The sequence below is a fragment of the Solanum lycopersicum genome, chromosome 3 (genome assembly GCF_036512215.1).
Source record: "Solanum lycopersicum chromosome 3, SLM_r2.1".
Classification (NCBI taxonomy): Eukaryota; Viridiplantae; Streptophyta; class Magnoliopsida; order Solanales; family Solanaceae; genus Solanum; species Solanum lycopersicum.
This window is the reverse complement of record NC_090802.1, coordinates 974,134-987,804: the sequence shown is the minus strand read 5'-3', so window position 1 is coordinate 987,804 and position 13,671 is coordinate 974,134. Positions and strand designations below refer to the sequence as shown.

General features: G+C 34.2%; 3 protein-coding genes across 3 annotated transcripts; 2 read left to right on the top strand and 1 right to left on the bottom strand.

Annotated features, from left to right (window-relative positions):
- The first annotated feature begins 1,807 nt into the window (after positions 1–1,807).
- On the top strand, positions 1,808–3,684 carry LOC101255365 (probable histone H2AXb). Its single transcript, XM_004233968.5, has 2 exons — positions 1,808–2,108; positions 3,285–3,684. The coding sequence occupies exons 1-2, from the start codon at positions 1,902–1,904 to the stop codon at positions 3,504–3,506; spliced, it is 429 nt and encodes a 142-aa protein (XP_004234016.1). The 5' UTR covers positions 1,808–1,901; the 3' UTR covers positions 3,507–3,684.
- A 4,267-nt stretch (positions 3,685–7,951) lies between these two features.
- On the bottom strand, positions 7,952–9,826 carry LOC101255064 (alpha-amylase inhibitor). Its single transcript, XM_004233967.4, has 4 exons — positions 9,416–9,826; positions 8,893–8,919; positions 8,722–8,790; positions 7,952–8,273 (listed from the first exon to the last, which is right to left on the bottom strand). The coding sequence occupies exons 1-4, from the start codon at positions 9,741–9,743 to the stop codon at positions 8,071–8,073; spliced, it is 627 nt and encodes a 208-aa protein (XP_004234015.1). The 5' UTR covers positions 9,744–9,826; the 3' UTR covers positions 7,952–8,070.
- A 1,989-nt stretch (positions 9,827–11,815) lies between these two features.
- On the top strand, positions 11,816–13,377 carry LOC101254762 (non-specific lipid transfer protein GPI-anchored 5-like). Its single transcript, XM_004233966.5, has 3 exons — positions 11,816–12,482; positions 12,860–12,919; positions 13,123–13,377. The coding sequence occupies exons 1-3, from the start codon at positions 12,149–12,151 to the stop codon at positions 13,242–13,244; spliced, it is 516 nt and encodes a 171-aa protein (XP_004234014.1). The 5' UTR covers positions 11,816–12,148; the 3' UTR covers positions 13,245–13,377.
- Positions 13,378–13,671: the final 294 nt, after the last annotated feature.

Genomic DNA, 13,671 nt, shown 5'->3' with positions numbered 1-13,671 from the left:
ATTCCTCCCACTAAAAACAAGCTAGTTTAAAAGACTTGATTTTTTATGCTTGTAACATATTCATTGATAAAACATTTATAAACAAAATATTACTGTATATATATTTTTAAATATTCATATATGAGGCTAGTAGGCCAAGTGAGACTGGGTTAAAAAGCCTCGTATCTCAATGAGCCAAAAAAATTAGATCCAATCCCACTGAATTCAAAGATTAAATTGGGCCAACCTCGTGAGTCAAACCCATTTTGACGATTCTATTCACATATATAAATACTACAAGGGTTTCACAAAGAATCTATGCATTTATATTTAGTTTTAGAAGCAATAGGCAATCAAATAAGGGGAAACTCATATTTGAGAGAGTTTTGACTGCATACCTAAGTGCAGCCAAGACAAAGAAACAAAATCGAAAAACCTATTTCATATGCTAATGTTTTACTACAATTCTTAAGTTAAATTTGCTTGTATTATGATTTGGTGTTTAGCAAAAGTCGATTTGACAATCAAAGATAATTGTTAATCCATAGAAATTATAGTTTAATTCCTTAAGCTATAGAGTTTGTAATGTTAAATTGTTGCGATTCAAAATTTTAATAAGTTTGAAGTTAAATTTTATAGAGATGTAATGTCGTAATTTTATTCTTTTATGAACCAAAATTGTTCCCAATAAAATATTATATTATTACTCTAATTATTTAAATTTATATAATATCAAAAATAAAATAAAATAACTTATTCATTAGACATGTTTACAACTTTAATTTTTTTATGAGGTAATGTTACACTCCAATTTCTCTATCACTTTCTACATTTGTTGACAAAATGTGCAAATCTTTTAACTTACTGATAAGTATTAATTTTATAAACTTTCGAAGTTAATATTATAAATTAATTACGTTTAAATTTATAAATAAACAATTTACCAACTTTGCGATAATTCAAGGTATGTGATATTTGAAATTAGTCTTATTAAATAGTTACATCCATATGAAACTTTATATATGTTTGAAGTTGTTCTGGGATTGATTTTTTAAAAAAAGTTGAATATATGTTAGTGTTAGAATATCATCTAATTAAATGTATTATAAAATTAAGTTTAAATTCAACTCAAGGTAAAAAGTTTGTGCATCAAATTAAAAAATAAATTTTGAATTCAAAAAAATCTAGCAAAGAAATATCACTTTTTAATTTGATTTGTCGCGAACAATCTTATCATCTTTTTTAACTGAGTTGCGAATTTCAATAAACATATATACATCGTCTCCATAACCAAAGACTTGTTTGGTTGACATATTAATTATGTAGAAATTGTATTGTATAAATTATTTGTGAAAGTATTTAATAAAAAGGGATAATATGAGCAGATTATTATAAGTATTACGTACTTGAAAAATAGTTTTGTTATTTATAAATAATTTTAATTCACGGATAACAAATAAACATATTCTTAAATTATAATCTATTCCATGTAAATATGATATAAATTCACTAAAGCAAAAATTACATAATATATATAATCAAAGGTGCATTTTTGTTAAGTGACAATTATTTCTTATACTATAAATTAAATATTGTATTAATTTGTTAAGTGACAATTATTTCTTATACTATAAATTAAATATTGTATTAATTATATTAGACGTAAATTTACTCCTAATACAAATTTACGAGAAAAAAAAGCGCCATTTATGTTTCTAGATTAAAAATCTCCCGCGCAATCCTCAAAACGTGTAGGCCCACTTCCATGGTGGCAATCCTTGTGCCCATCAATTCCACCAATCAGCACACAGCATTTAGTCCTATATATATAATCCGTACCCTCTTCCTCTTTCGCCACTAACACAAACAGCAGCATACAAAACCGAGAGCTAGAATTAGGGTTTTTCTTTCATCGGGAAAAAATGAGTTCCGGCGGTGGATCAGGCAAGGGCGGCGCCGGTAGAGGGAAGCAAAAGGCATCGAAATCTGTGTCTAGGTCTTCAAAGGCGGGTCTCCAATTCCCCGTCGGTAGGATCGCTCGTTTCCTGAAGAATGGAAAATATGCTGAACGTGTTGGAGCTGGTGCACCAGTTTATCTGTCTGCCGTCCTTGAATACCTCGCTGCTGAGGTAATTTTATGCTTGATTTGGTGGATTGAGTTGAAATTTACTCTAATTTATGCTATCGTTTTTACTTGATTTAGTCTATTAAACTGAAATTTACTCCTATTTTGTGCGATTGTACATGATTTGGTTGATTGAATTCAAATGTTTATGCGATTGTTTTTATTTTATTTGGTTGATTGAATACTAATTTCCTCTAGCATTGTTTTTACTTTGTTTAGTCGATTAGATTGAAATTTGTTAAAGTTTTTGCGATTGAACTTGCTTCATTTGGTTGATTGAATTCAAATGTTCTCTATGCGATTGTTTGTACTTGATTTAGTCTATTAGATTGAATTTTACTCCTATTTTGTGCGATTGTACTTGATTTGGTTGATTGAATTTAAATGTACTCCAATTTTTTTATGTGATTGCTTTCATTTATTTGGTTGATTGAATCCTAATTTTCTCTAGCATTGTTTTTACTTTTTTTAGTAGATTAGATTGAAATTTGCTCCAATTTTTCGCTATTGAACCTCATATTGGTTGATTGAATTCAAATGTTCTTTATGTGATTGTTTTACTTGATTTGGTTGATATTTTTTTAATTTCTGTAAGTTAACTTGATTGATTCAAATTTACCCCATTTTATGTGAAATGGTTTGAATCTGGAATCAAATTGAAGGACTTGCTTTTTGATATTTGTACTTTAAACATGCTATCATATATTTTATTCCTCTATAACATAGCTTTCCTGATTATTAGACATGTAATTTGTGTAGTTTGAAAAAGCTACTTGTTAACTGTGAAAATGTGAATTTAAGAGTAGAATTTATTTTGTTTTTGCTGTTCATTTAGGAAGAAATAGTGTTACAGACACTGGAGTGGTTGCAATGTTTAATTTGGTTTCATTTGTCAGTCAAGTTGCAATCTGATACAATGGTGATTCTATTTGTTCATAATCTGTGTTAAGGGTTAACAGTTGGAGAATTGGTATTGTATGTTTAGTTCATGTCGATGGTTGGATAATCATGTTTAGTAATGGACTGTGATAATCAATTGAAGAATTTGTAATGGTGTTTAGAGATTTATCTATTTTAATGTTACAGATTATCTGGAGATAGTGATGGTGGAGTTGTATTCTTTAATGTGATAAAAATTGTACAATCTTGTGAGACTAAATTTAAAAATTTATTAATTTAGGTGTTGGAGTTGGCTGGAAATGCAGCAAGGGATAACAAGAAGAATCGTATAGTGCCGAGGCACATTCAGTTGGCTGTCAGAAATGATGAGGAACTGAGCAAGCTTTTGGGTCAAGTTACAATTGCTAATGGAGGTGTCTTGCCTAACATTCACCAGAATCTGTTGCCTAGAAAGGCTGGCTCAGGCAAGGGCGATATTGGTTCTGCATCTCAAGAGTTCTAGAACAAATGAACTCCCTAGTTTTGAAATCGATCTGAAGTGAACAATTCATAGCTTTGTAATATAGAATTGGCTCTTGTTTTGATAGTTTTGAATTCAATGGTGCTGTCGACTTTCTGTTTGATTTACAACTTGGAAAGTTTTTGTGATGCGAATGGAATTACATCTTTTTGCCTGTCAATTTGCAATTTGATATTCAATTTGGGAAGTTTTTTTTGATTGGAATTGGATTAATTGGTGTGATCCTTTATGACCTCGTGCTATGAACTTTGATTTGCAGTTCGCTGTGACAGTTAAAATTGGAACTATAATTTCCTTTTTGCAACATTATGTTTCACAGCAATGCAATGTCATTTGCCCATTTGGCAAAACTTATATATGATATATAAGCTGCCTTTTTCTCCCCCAAAAGAAACTTTTGGGCTATACAGTTTTATAATTTGGTGTTATCTGAATTTGTTTCTCATTTTCTTCTTACCTTTTGTCATAACAAAAATCTGAAATACTTTAGACATGTATATATGCAGTGATAGCAAAAGTTGTTTTCTTCTAGCAGAGTGGCATTAACATCAATCATAGACCTTGTCTATGCGGCCAGTTGGCCATCATGGCCAATTCAATTCATTTTCAAGGTCAAACGAGCCCCGAAGTGAGCATACCCCAATTTCGACAATTTTCGTGTGCTATAACAAGCCATTTTTTGGGTTATTCGAATTCCGACGTAAAAAATGCCTAATTTTTTTGTGGACGTCCGTCAAGACCTTGGCTATGCAGCCAGTTCGCCATCACGGTCAGTCCGACCCATTTTCAAGGTCAAACGAGCTCCGAAGCGCGCATACGCTCCTATTTAGACGATTTTCGTGTGCTATAGCAAACCATTTTAAGGTGATCCGAATTCCGACATAAAAAATGCCAAACTTTTTTGTGGACGTGCGTCAAGACCTTGGCTATGCATCCAGTTGGCCCTCACGGCCATTCCAACCAATTTTCAAGGTCAAACGAGCCTCGAAGCGTGCATACCCCCATTTGGACGATTTTCGTGTGCTATAGCAAATCATTTTTTGGGTTATCTGGATTTTAACATCAAAAATGTCAATTTTTTTTGTGGACGTCCGTCAAGACCTTGTCTATGCAGCCGGTTGGCCCTCACGGCCAGTCCGACCCATTTTGAAGGTCAAATGAGCCTCAAAGCGAGCATACCCCTCATTTCGACGATTTTCGTGTGCTATAGCAAATCATAATTTGGGTGATCCAGATTAAGACGTCAAAAATTCCAATTTTTTTTGGACGTCCATCAATACCTTGGCTATGAAGCCAGTTGGCCATCACGGCCAATCCAACTCATTTTCAAGGTAAAACGAGCCTCGAAGCGCGCATACCCCCCCCCCCCCCCCCCCCCCATTTCGACAATTTTCATGTGCTATAGCAAACCATTTTTTGGGTGACCCGGATTCTGACGTTAAAAATACCAAAATTTTTTGTGGACGTCCGTCAATACATTGGCTATGCAGCCGTTGGCCTTCACGTCCAGTCCGACCCATTTTGAAGGTCAAACGAGCCCCGAAACGAGCATACCCCAATTCGACGATTTTCGTAAGCAATATCAAACCATTTTTTAGGTGATCCGGATTCCGACGTCAAAAATACCGAATTTTTTTGTGGACGTCCGTCAATACCTTGACTATGCAGCCAGTTGGCCATCACGGCCAATCCAACTGATTTTCAAGGTCAAACGATCCCCGAAGCGAGCATACCCCTTATTTCGACGATTTTCGTGTGCTATAGCAAACTATTTTTTAGGTGATCCGGATTAAGACGTCAAAGTTCCATAATTTTTTGTGGATGTCCGTGAATACCTTGGCTATGCAGCCAGTTGGCCATCACGGCCAATCCAACTCATTTTCAAGGTCAAACGAGCCTCGAAGCGCGCATACCCCCTATTTCAATGATTTTTGTGTGTTATAGCAAACCATTTTTTGGGCTATCTGGATTCCGACGTCAAAAATACCAATTTTTTTTGTGGATGTCTGTCAAGACCTTGTCTATGCAGCCGGTTGTCCCTCACGGCCAGTCTGACCCATTTTGAAGGTCAAACAGCCCCGAAGCGCGCATACCCCTCATTTCGACGATTTTCATGTGTTATAGAAAACCATTTTTTGGGTGATCCAGATTAAGACGTCAAAAATTCCAAAATTTTTTGTGGACGTCCGTCAATACCTTGGGTATGCAGCCAGTTGTCCATCACGGCCAATCCAACTCATTTTCAAGGTCAAACGAGCCACGAAGCGAGCATCCCCCATTTCGATGATTTTCATAAGCAATAGCAAACCATTTTTTAGGTGATCCGGATTCTGACGTCAAAAATGCCAAAAATTTTTGTGGACGTCCGTCTAGACCTTGGCTATGCAGCCAGTTGGCCATCACGGTCAGTTCGACCCATTTTCTAGGTCAAACGAGCCCCGAAATGCGCATACCCCCCTATTTAGACGATTTTCGTGTGCTATAGCAAACCATTTTTAGGGTGATCCGGATTCCGACGTCAATAATGCCAATTTTTTTGTGGACATCCGTCAAGACCTTGTCTATGCAACCGGTTGGCACTCACGGCCAGTCCGACCCATTTTGAATGTCAAACGAGCCCCGAAGCGAGCATACCTCTCATTTCGACGATTTTCGTGTGCTATAGCAAACATTTTTTGGGTGATCCGGATTCCGACGTCAAAAATTCCAATATTTTTTGTGGACGTCCGTCAAGCTGCATTCCACTCGTAGCTTTTCTATGTGAATTTCAAGCATACTGACCAGGAATTATGTGTCAAAGTCCAGGTTAGCCCCCTCTTCCCTTTGTGTCCTGTACAACCTGAGTTCCAAGTTGACCATTTTATCATATAGTTTTCATTTTAACAATGATGACAAAACTTCTATCTTATTAGATGGTTTGCGACAAATGGAAGTTTCTCCAGAATTCTTGGTAATTCCAAAGGTGGATCTTCATTGAATTAATCCTTAACTCTCTCCTAGGAGGAGCCAATGACATCTCCAGAGGGAGGGAGAAAAAGGATTCAATCTAACACTTGTATGAGCAACTGCACAACTCACGACAAATCATTATTTCACTATTGGAGTTCAAACTTATTCGAGATAAGTGGTGAAGGTTTGTCATGAGTTGACATTCAATCAATCCTCTCTTTTCTTATTGAAAACTACTAATTCAAAATTAAGAGTTCCATTATTTGGAAAACATGCAATCATCATATCAGTTCATAAGAAATACATAAAATGTTGTCACTAAGAGCAAAAGATGAAATTTAGCATACAACAAAATTTTTTTGCTATCTCCACCTAATGATGTTAAATATCCAGCCATAGGATTTTTAAATTCCGGGAAAAGTGAATAAAATGTAACATTATCATGTCTGGCTGAATTAAGAACTGGAATATCATCCATGTTTGGTGGCAATGGCAACATTAAGTCCTTTGGTACTGATGGTAGTGGTAATGGTGGTGGCTCATTTGGTGATTTTGGATGCCAAAAAATTGGTATTGGTCTACTTGGTGGTGGCCTCATTTCTTGTACTGGACTAACCTTTGCTTTAGGTTCTGCAAGAAAAAGTAAATATAAAGGAATTAGCACCAAAATTAGATATCTTTTTGTGAAGTGTGTCGTATACTAATGCTTCGTCAAAACTCATGTAACATAGTTTGATTGGACGTGGAATTTAACAAAGAAAGAAATACTTTTTTGAAACTTATGTTATTTAACATGTCATAACGTTTATACGACTATTAATAAGCATAGAACTCAAAGAAGAATTGTTATTAATTACCTTGACAATGTGTCAATGGAGGTATTGAAATGAAGCAATTAGAAAAAGGTATGACAAGTGAGTTAGTTATAAGAGGACTTGAAGAGCCTAATATTGCACACAAGCAATAATATCCTGCTTGGATCAATTGATTAAGTGCATTGCAACAAGAATCAAATGAAGCTTGATTTTTGTCTGGATCGACGCATTTCTCTAAGTTTATCCCCTCAAATGAACATTGTGGCAAATGACATGTTGCTATTGGGAACAATGTAAAAGTAAAAAGAAGAAGCATAGATGCAAAAACCCAAGTGAGTTTATGAATGTACATTGTTATCAACAAGTTCTCAATTATGATAATGAATTTGTAACAAAGTTTAGTGTATATTTATGCTTTCTAGTCATGAGTGTTTTTGCATGCTTATAACCTACTCATATCATACATTTGGTGCTTTAAGCACTTTCTAGCTAGTCATGCTACAAATATGGACTAGTTGAAGTCAAACTCATTCACCAAGTGTTACAATTGGATATTAGACATGAAATTTCAGACACCATATGGTTGAAGTTCGTTTCAAAGTGAGTAGACATGCAAAATATCATAAATAATTGGGTATTAAAAAATCAAAGAGTCCCTAGTAATAATACAACAAGAAATACATTAAAAAAAAATGCATGATTCTGTATTACATCAAAGAATAGTTGTATAACAAAATAGTACAAATCTCACACAAATTTACTAATTTTAGTACTGTCTAACTTCAAACTAATACAACAATTGCACCAACTGCAGCACTGAAGGCCAATGGTGAAAGACCATAGCCAACAGAAGGGGCAGCTGATGGAGTATTTGGGTTTTGACGGCGGCCAGAATTCGTCGCGGATGGAGATGGTGGAGTTACAGTAGGAATTACATCAGCTTGTGGTGCCAAAGTTGGTGACATTGGGTTGAAAGGTGTTGTACCTGGTGCAAATTAAATTTCATTATCAAGTTAATCTTTTGATTCATATGCATTTAACCTATGTTGCTCGGATCCTCTCAGAATGTTGTCACAGTCGTGTTGGATCCTTCAAATAACTTTTGAAGGATCTAATACATACATTATTGAAGAATCCGAGCAACACAACTTTTAATCTATATAGCTCAAACTCTTCAAAAATGCTGCACAACATTTTGGATCCTTCAAAATTAGTGCATTTTAAAATAGTTTGAGCAACATAACTTATATTTGGTTAACCGATTCAGTCAAGGGACACGAGTTTATTTAGTCGATTTATTGATAAAGAAATTGACCTTTCAAACAAGCATGGAACATATATATTCGTCCATAGGTCAAATCGGATATGAAATTATTCGAATAATTATATAGGAAGCTTATGGACTACAAAATGATACTATTTAGTAATAATACCTTTAGGACTAGGAGAAGGACTAGGAGATGGTGTTGGTGAGGCACTTGGAGCCTCTGTTCCAACAGGACCTACATTGACAAAGTATAAATTTCACATTTACATGACAATTTTAGATTATAAAATCTGACATTATTTAAAAAAATGAGTATATGATAAGTGCTGATATATACCTGGAGCTGCTGCAGGTACAGAGGAGGCTGCAATAAAGAGAACCACAAAGGGTGTTAGTTACCAATAAGAATGAAAAAAATATGTCGATATATATATATATATATATAACAGTCGTCTTAAATTTCTTATTTGTGATAACGGTAAAAGTTGCCTATGTGTGATTGGGAGGTCATAGGTTCAAGTCGTGAGAATAGTCTCTTGCTTTGATTGCATACGTCTAGTCCGACCCTTTTCTGAACCTTGCACATAGCGGGGGCTTAATGCAACGGACTACCTCTTTGATAAGAGGAATGAAGGATATAGCTTTGGCCCAATAGTAAAACGTTGCAACTATGTGACCAGGAGGTCACAAGTTCAAATCGTGGCAACAACTTATTGTAGATATGTAAGCTTATATTCGATGTGTGTGGTAATCAAGCTAATAACTTATGCGTTCATTGGAACCCAAGCTTGAACACACAATGTTCAAATCCTGGATCCATATCGACCTATGTTACTACCACTACCATAAGATTGTTTTACCTTGGCATTGGAGGGGAACGCGAGCCATGTTACAAGCTCGAGGAAGAGACAGGGTTGTATTAGGATTAATAGGAATCTGAAAGGGAATGCCACCAGTTGCAATAACACAGAGACAAGCAGAGCCATTGCCCATCATTGTTCTCAGTGCATTGCAGCATCCAGGAGATGGTGCAGCCGTTCCGTTGCCGTTGGACAAGAAATTCAAGCAAGGAGTAAAACTAGTCAGCATTGTTGCTGTACATGGAGATGTCACAATTTGGGCATTAATAGGCAAAATTGCTAAAACAATAATGCAAGAAAGGAAAGAAATAGAGTAATGAAAAGCCATAGTAACTAATAGGAAGTTGTTTTTTTGTGTAGTTATTTTTATGATATGATTGTAATTTGAATGGTTTAATTGGTGGGGAGAAGTAAAGAGGGAATATATAGAGGGAAATGTAGGTGAATGAAGTTCAACTACTTTAACAAACTTCTCTTTTGGTCTAATTTTTTCAATAGTTTTGCTGGCTTGCTTGCCGTGGCCTAATTGTTGTTCATTAACTCCGTTCGAATTCATCTGAATCCAATATTTTTTAACGAAATATAGAAGAGAAAATCTCTAAGTTTCAATAAACATAACATATTGAACTTGTAATTTGTAAGTGGATATCTAGTTCAGTGATGACAATTTATAAGGGTATATTTTTATTCGTATGTATGTTGATACTAAATTTATATATTTTACTATTGTTAAGTGATAAATGAAATGAAAATATGTGAATCATCGTTGTCAATACTTTGAGAATTTTGATTCAACTGCCTTAGTATTGGAATAGTCAACATAAACCAAAAAAAGTTTACTTTTGCAATTTTTTCAATTTTTTCCCGTTTGTCGGTTCGACATATGTTTGAATAACTAATTTAAATTTATTTTGAGAAGTCTCGCTTTTGAATAAAACATTCTTTAGCAAAGGTAATTTTATTTTTAAAATTTGCGAAAACTAAGTATGAATTAGATTTTCCTAGACAATAAAGTTGTTTTTCTTAAACCAAACAATGTTTAGATAATGTTGAACTTGAATTCTGCTTCCTTTTTTTTTTTTCATTTCACAAAATGCATTTTTTTTTCTTTCAAACTTTTTAATTTTTTTACCAATAAACAATTGTGGGGTCAGTTAGTTTGCATGAGTTGGCCACCTGCATAACTAATTATTATCCAACTCCACCTAATCCCTCTGTAAATTAATGTCAAAAAGGATAATTAACATGTTATGCGAAACTACTTATTATAGGTTATCAAATCAATATTATTTAGTTATGGTGCTCCATTTTATTTTATTTTTTTTAAAAAAGAAACATTGTCTTACTTATATCAGATTCTTAAAATATATATATATTCTATCTAGAGGAGTTGATTCATACTGCCACCATCCACAGTTAACTATTACTATATCCAAAGGCATATAATAGTTGTTATTGGACAAAGAAAACAAGTCCAATATGACTATTTAATAATCGTTGCTCTCAAGGTACTAGCACGGGAGATAGTGTATTTTGGTCTTTGAATTGATGTTTAATCAACCAATATGTAGATAGACATCATATACTTTGACGTGAAGTCAGATGAAGTGAAGAAACTTTCGCTACCCGAATTTATAGGTGTGAATGAATTCTTTAGTTTGAATACTTTGAAAGGTCGTCTTAGTTTATATACCATGACAAAGAATTGGACATATGGATTATGGAACAAGATGGATGGAAATGGTTAACGAACATATACAACTTGCCATCAAGTTTCTACATGATAAAAAGCTTTTGTGGTGCAGTCAAAATGGTGAAATTATCTTTCATGGACAATGGAATCAACAACTTATCATCTATCATCCTAAAACGAAAAAATTTGTTACAGTAGCTGATATGCTTACAGATTCCAAGAACGCCATGGCATTAACATGTTTGGATAGCTTATATTTTCCAGGACTCAATGTCAAGGAGGAAGTAACAGTTCCGAGACTCTGAGATAGAGCCAGGATTTGAAGTTTATGAGTTCTGAATTCTAATACACGACCTCAAGTACTAAACTGAGTTTTAGATTTAACTTTTATACATATTTAGTGATTTTATCTAAATGTTTTCTAGCAATAAGTGTAATTGCCTTTTAGAAAAGTTTTGAGATAATAGTGAAAAAATAGAAAAATTAACAAATTGTGGGGTTTGTTAGATTACATGAGTTGGCCATATGCATAACTAAACATTATCTACTCTACCTAATTCCTTTGTAAATTATGATAAAAAAGAATTGAAGTTGTATATACTAACTTTTTTTTAAAAAAAAAATTATTAGTATAAGTTAACATGCTATGCCAAGCTACTTATAGGTTGCCAAATCACTATTAAGTTATGTTGCTTTCAAACCTTTTCATGTTATCGCACCTATGTTAGATTCGATATGTATTCAGTGACATTTTTGAAGATACCAAATAACAATGACTTTTTAAGTGATTTGTTAGAGTAAATATTTTTTATATTATAAGTGGATACAACACTAAAACTAATGACAAAAATCCAAAATGCCAACCTGTGACACCTATTTTTTTTCCTTGTTAGTCACCAATTATTAGAGTATCTTATTTTGACTCTTACTTGTCAATCTCCTAATATAAATCAAACAAGCTATCTTCATCTTCTAGCCACATTATGTGATCAACTTTACTTCTAAAAATAAATATTTCTTAGCAACAAACGCCAATTCAAATGGCGAATCATCAAAGGATCAACTCGAGAGGTCTTGTTTTAGTCGTGTTGGCAATGATCTGGTCCGGAGTTGCTGCTCAATTGAGCAGTGACTGCACGAACGTGTTGGTCAGCATGTCACCTTGCTTAAATTACATCACGGGGAACTCTTCATCATCTCCGTCCTCAGGGTGCTGCACGCAGCTAGGCACGGTGGTTAAGAACAATCCAGAGTGTTTGTGCCAAGTCCTTAATGGTGGTGGCTCAAACATGGGACTCAACATTAACCAGACTCAAGCTTTGGCTCTTCCTAATGCTTGCAAAGTTCAAACTCCATCAATTAGCAAATGCAATGGTAAGAAATACCATCCAATCTAAAATACTCCTCTCTGTTTCATTTTTGTGCGTCTTAGTTTGACTGTACACAAAATTTAAGAATGCAAGTAGACGTTTTCACATAGATATTTGATCGAAAATTGAAAGTCCTTGGAGTTATGTTTGAATTTTACACATTCACATATTCAATATCCAAAATTAACGATATTTGGATCTTGTGGTCTTAAGCATGCTATTTATTAACATCAAGGTTAAAATAAGAACAATGGAACTAAAAACTTGCTAAACATAGAAACGAGACATTCTTTTTGAAACAGACGGAGAAAACGTACGACCATAGAAATTTTACGTTACCTGTGAATTTGATTGTTCACTAAAATTACTTACCTATAACAGCTGGATCCCCAACTAGCTCTCCTGCTGGAACACCAAGTTCTCCAAATACAGGAGGTTCAGGTACATTATAATACTTCCAAACTTGATCGAATTTGAGTTTTATGTTGCTCGGACTCTTAAAAGATGTTGTCGAGTCATCAAAAAGTAGTGCATTTGTTTGAGATCCGACCTTGGTACGACAACATTTTTGAAGAGTCTGAACAACATAGTATGCATCAACTCGAAATGCTTATAAACTTATATTTCATATCGCGTGATGACAGGAAGTGGATCTATCCCATCGTCACGAGATGCTTCGAATGATGCAAGTTTAACCAAGATGATTGATCTTCCTTTCTTCTTAATTCTCTTCATTAGTTCTTATGCTTCAGCATTCATGGCATGAGTGGTTATTGTATTTTTTGTTTTCTTTAGTTCCCCTGCAAAATGTGTCTTTGAATGTATTAGTTGGTTACAAGTTGCTAATATAAACAGATGTTGATTTGAAAAAATAATAAAAAGATTCACGATTGTTCCAATTTTATATGATACACTTTCTTTTAGTAGGTTTAAAAGATAACGATCCCATTTCGTTTCAAATAGACTCGTAAAATTTGGGGTCAAACAGAGTCGATCACTCATATTCCAAAAAAATTCATGGACTAATACATACAAAAAAGTTTTGAGAAAATTAGTTTTGTGAAACTGAAACTCCAAAAAAAGCAACATTGACTCCCTAGGTCGTTTAGATTGAAACCATAAAAATTGACGACAAATGGAGCTGGTCAATCATATTCCGAAAAATTCATAGATTAATATATAAAAGCTAAGAT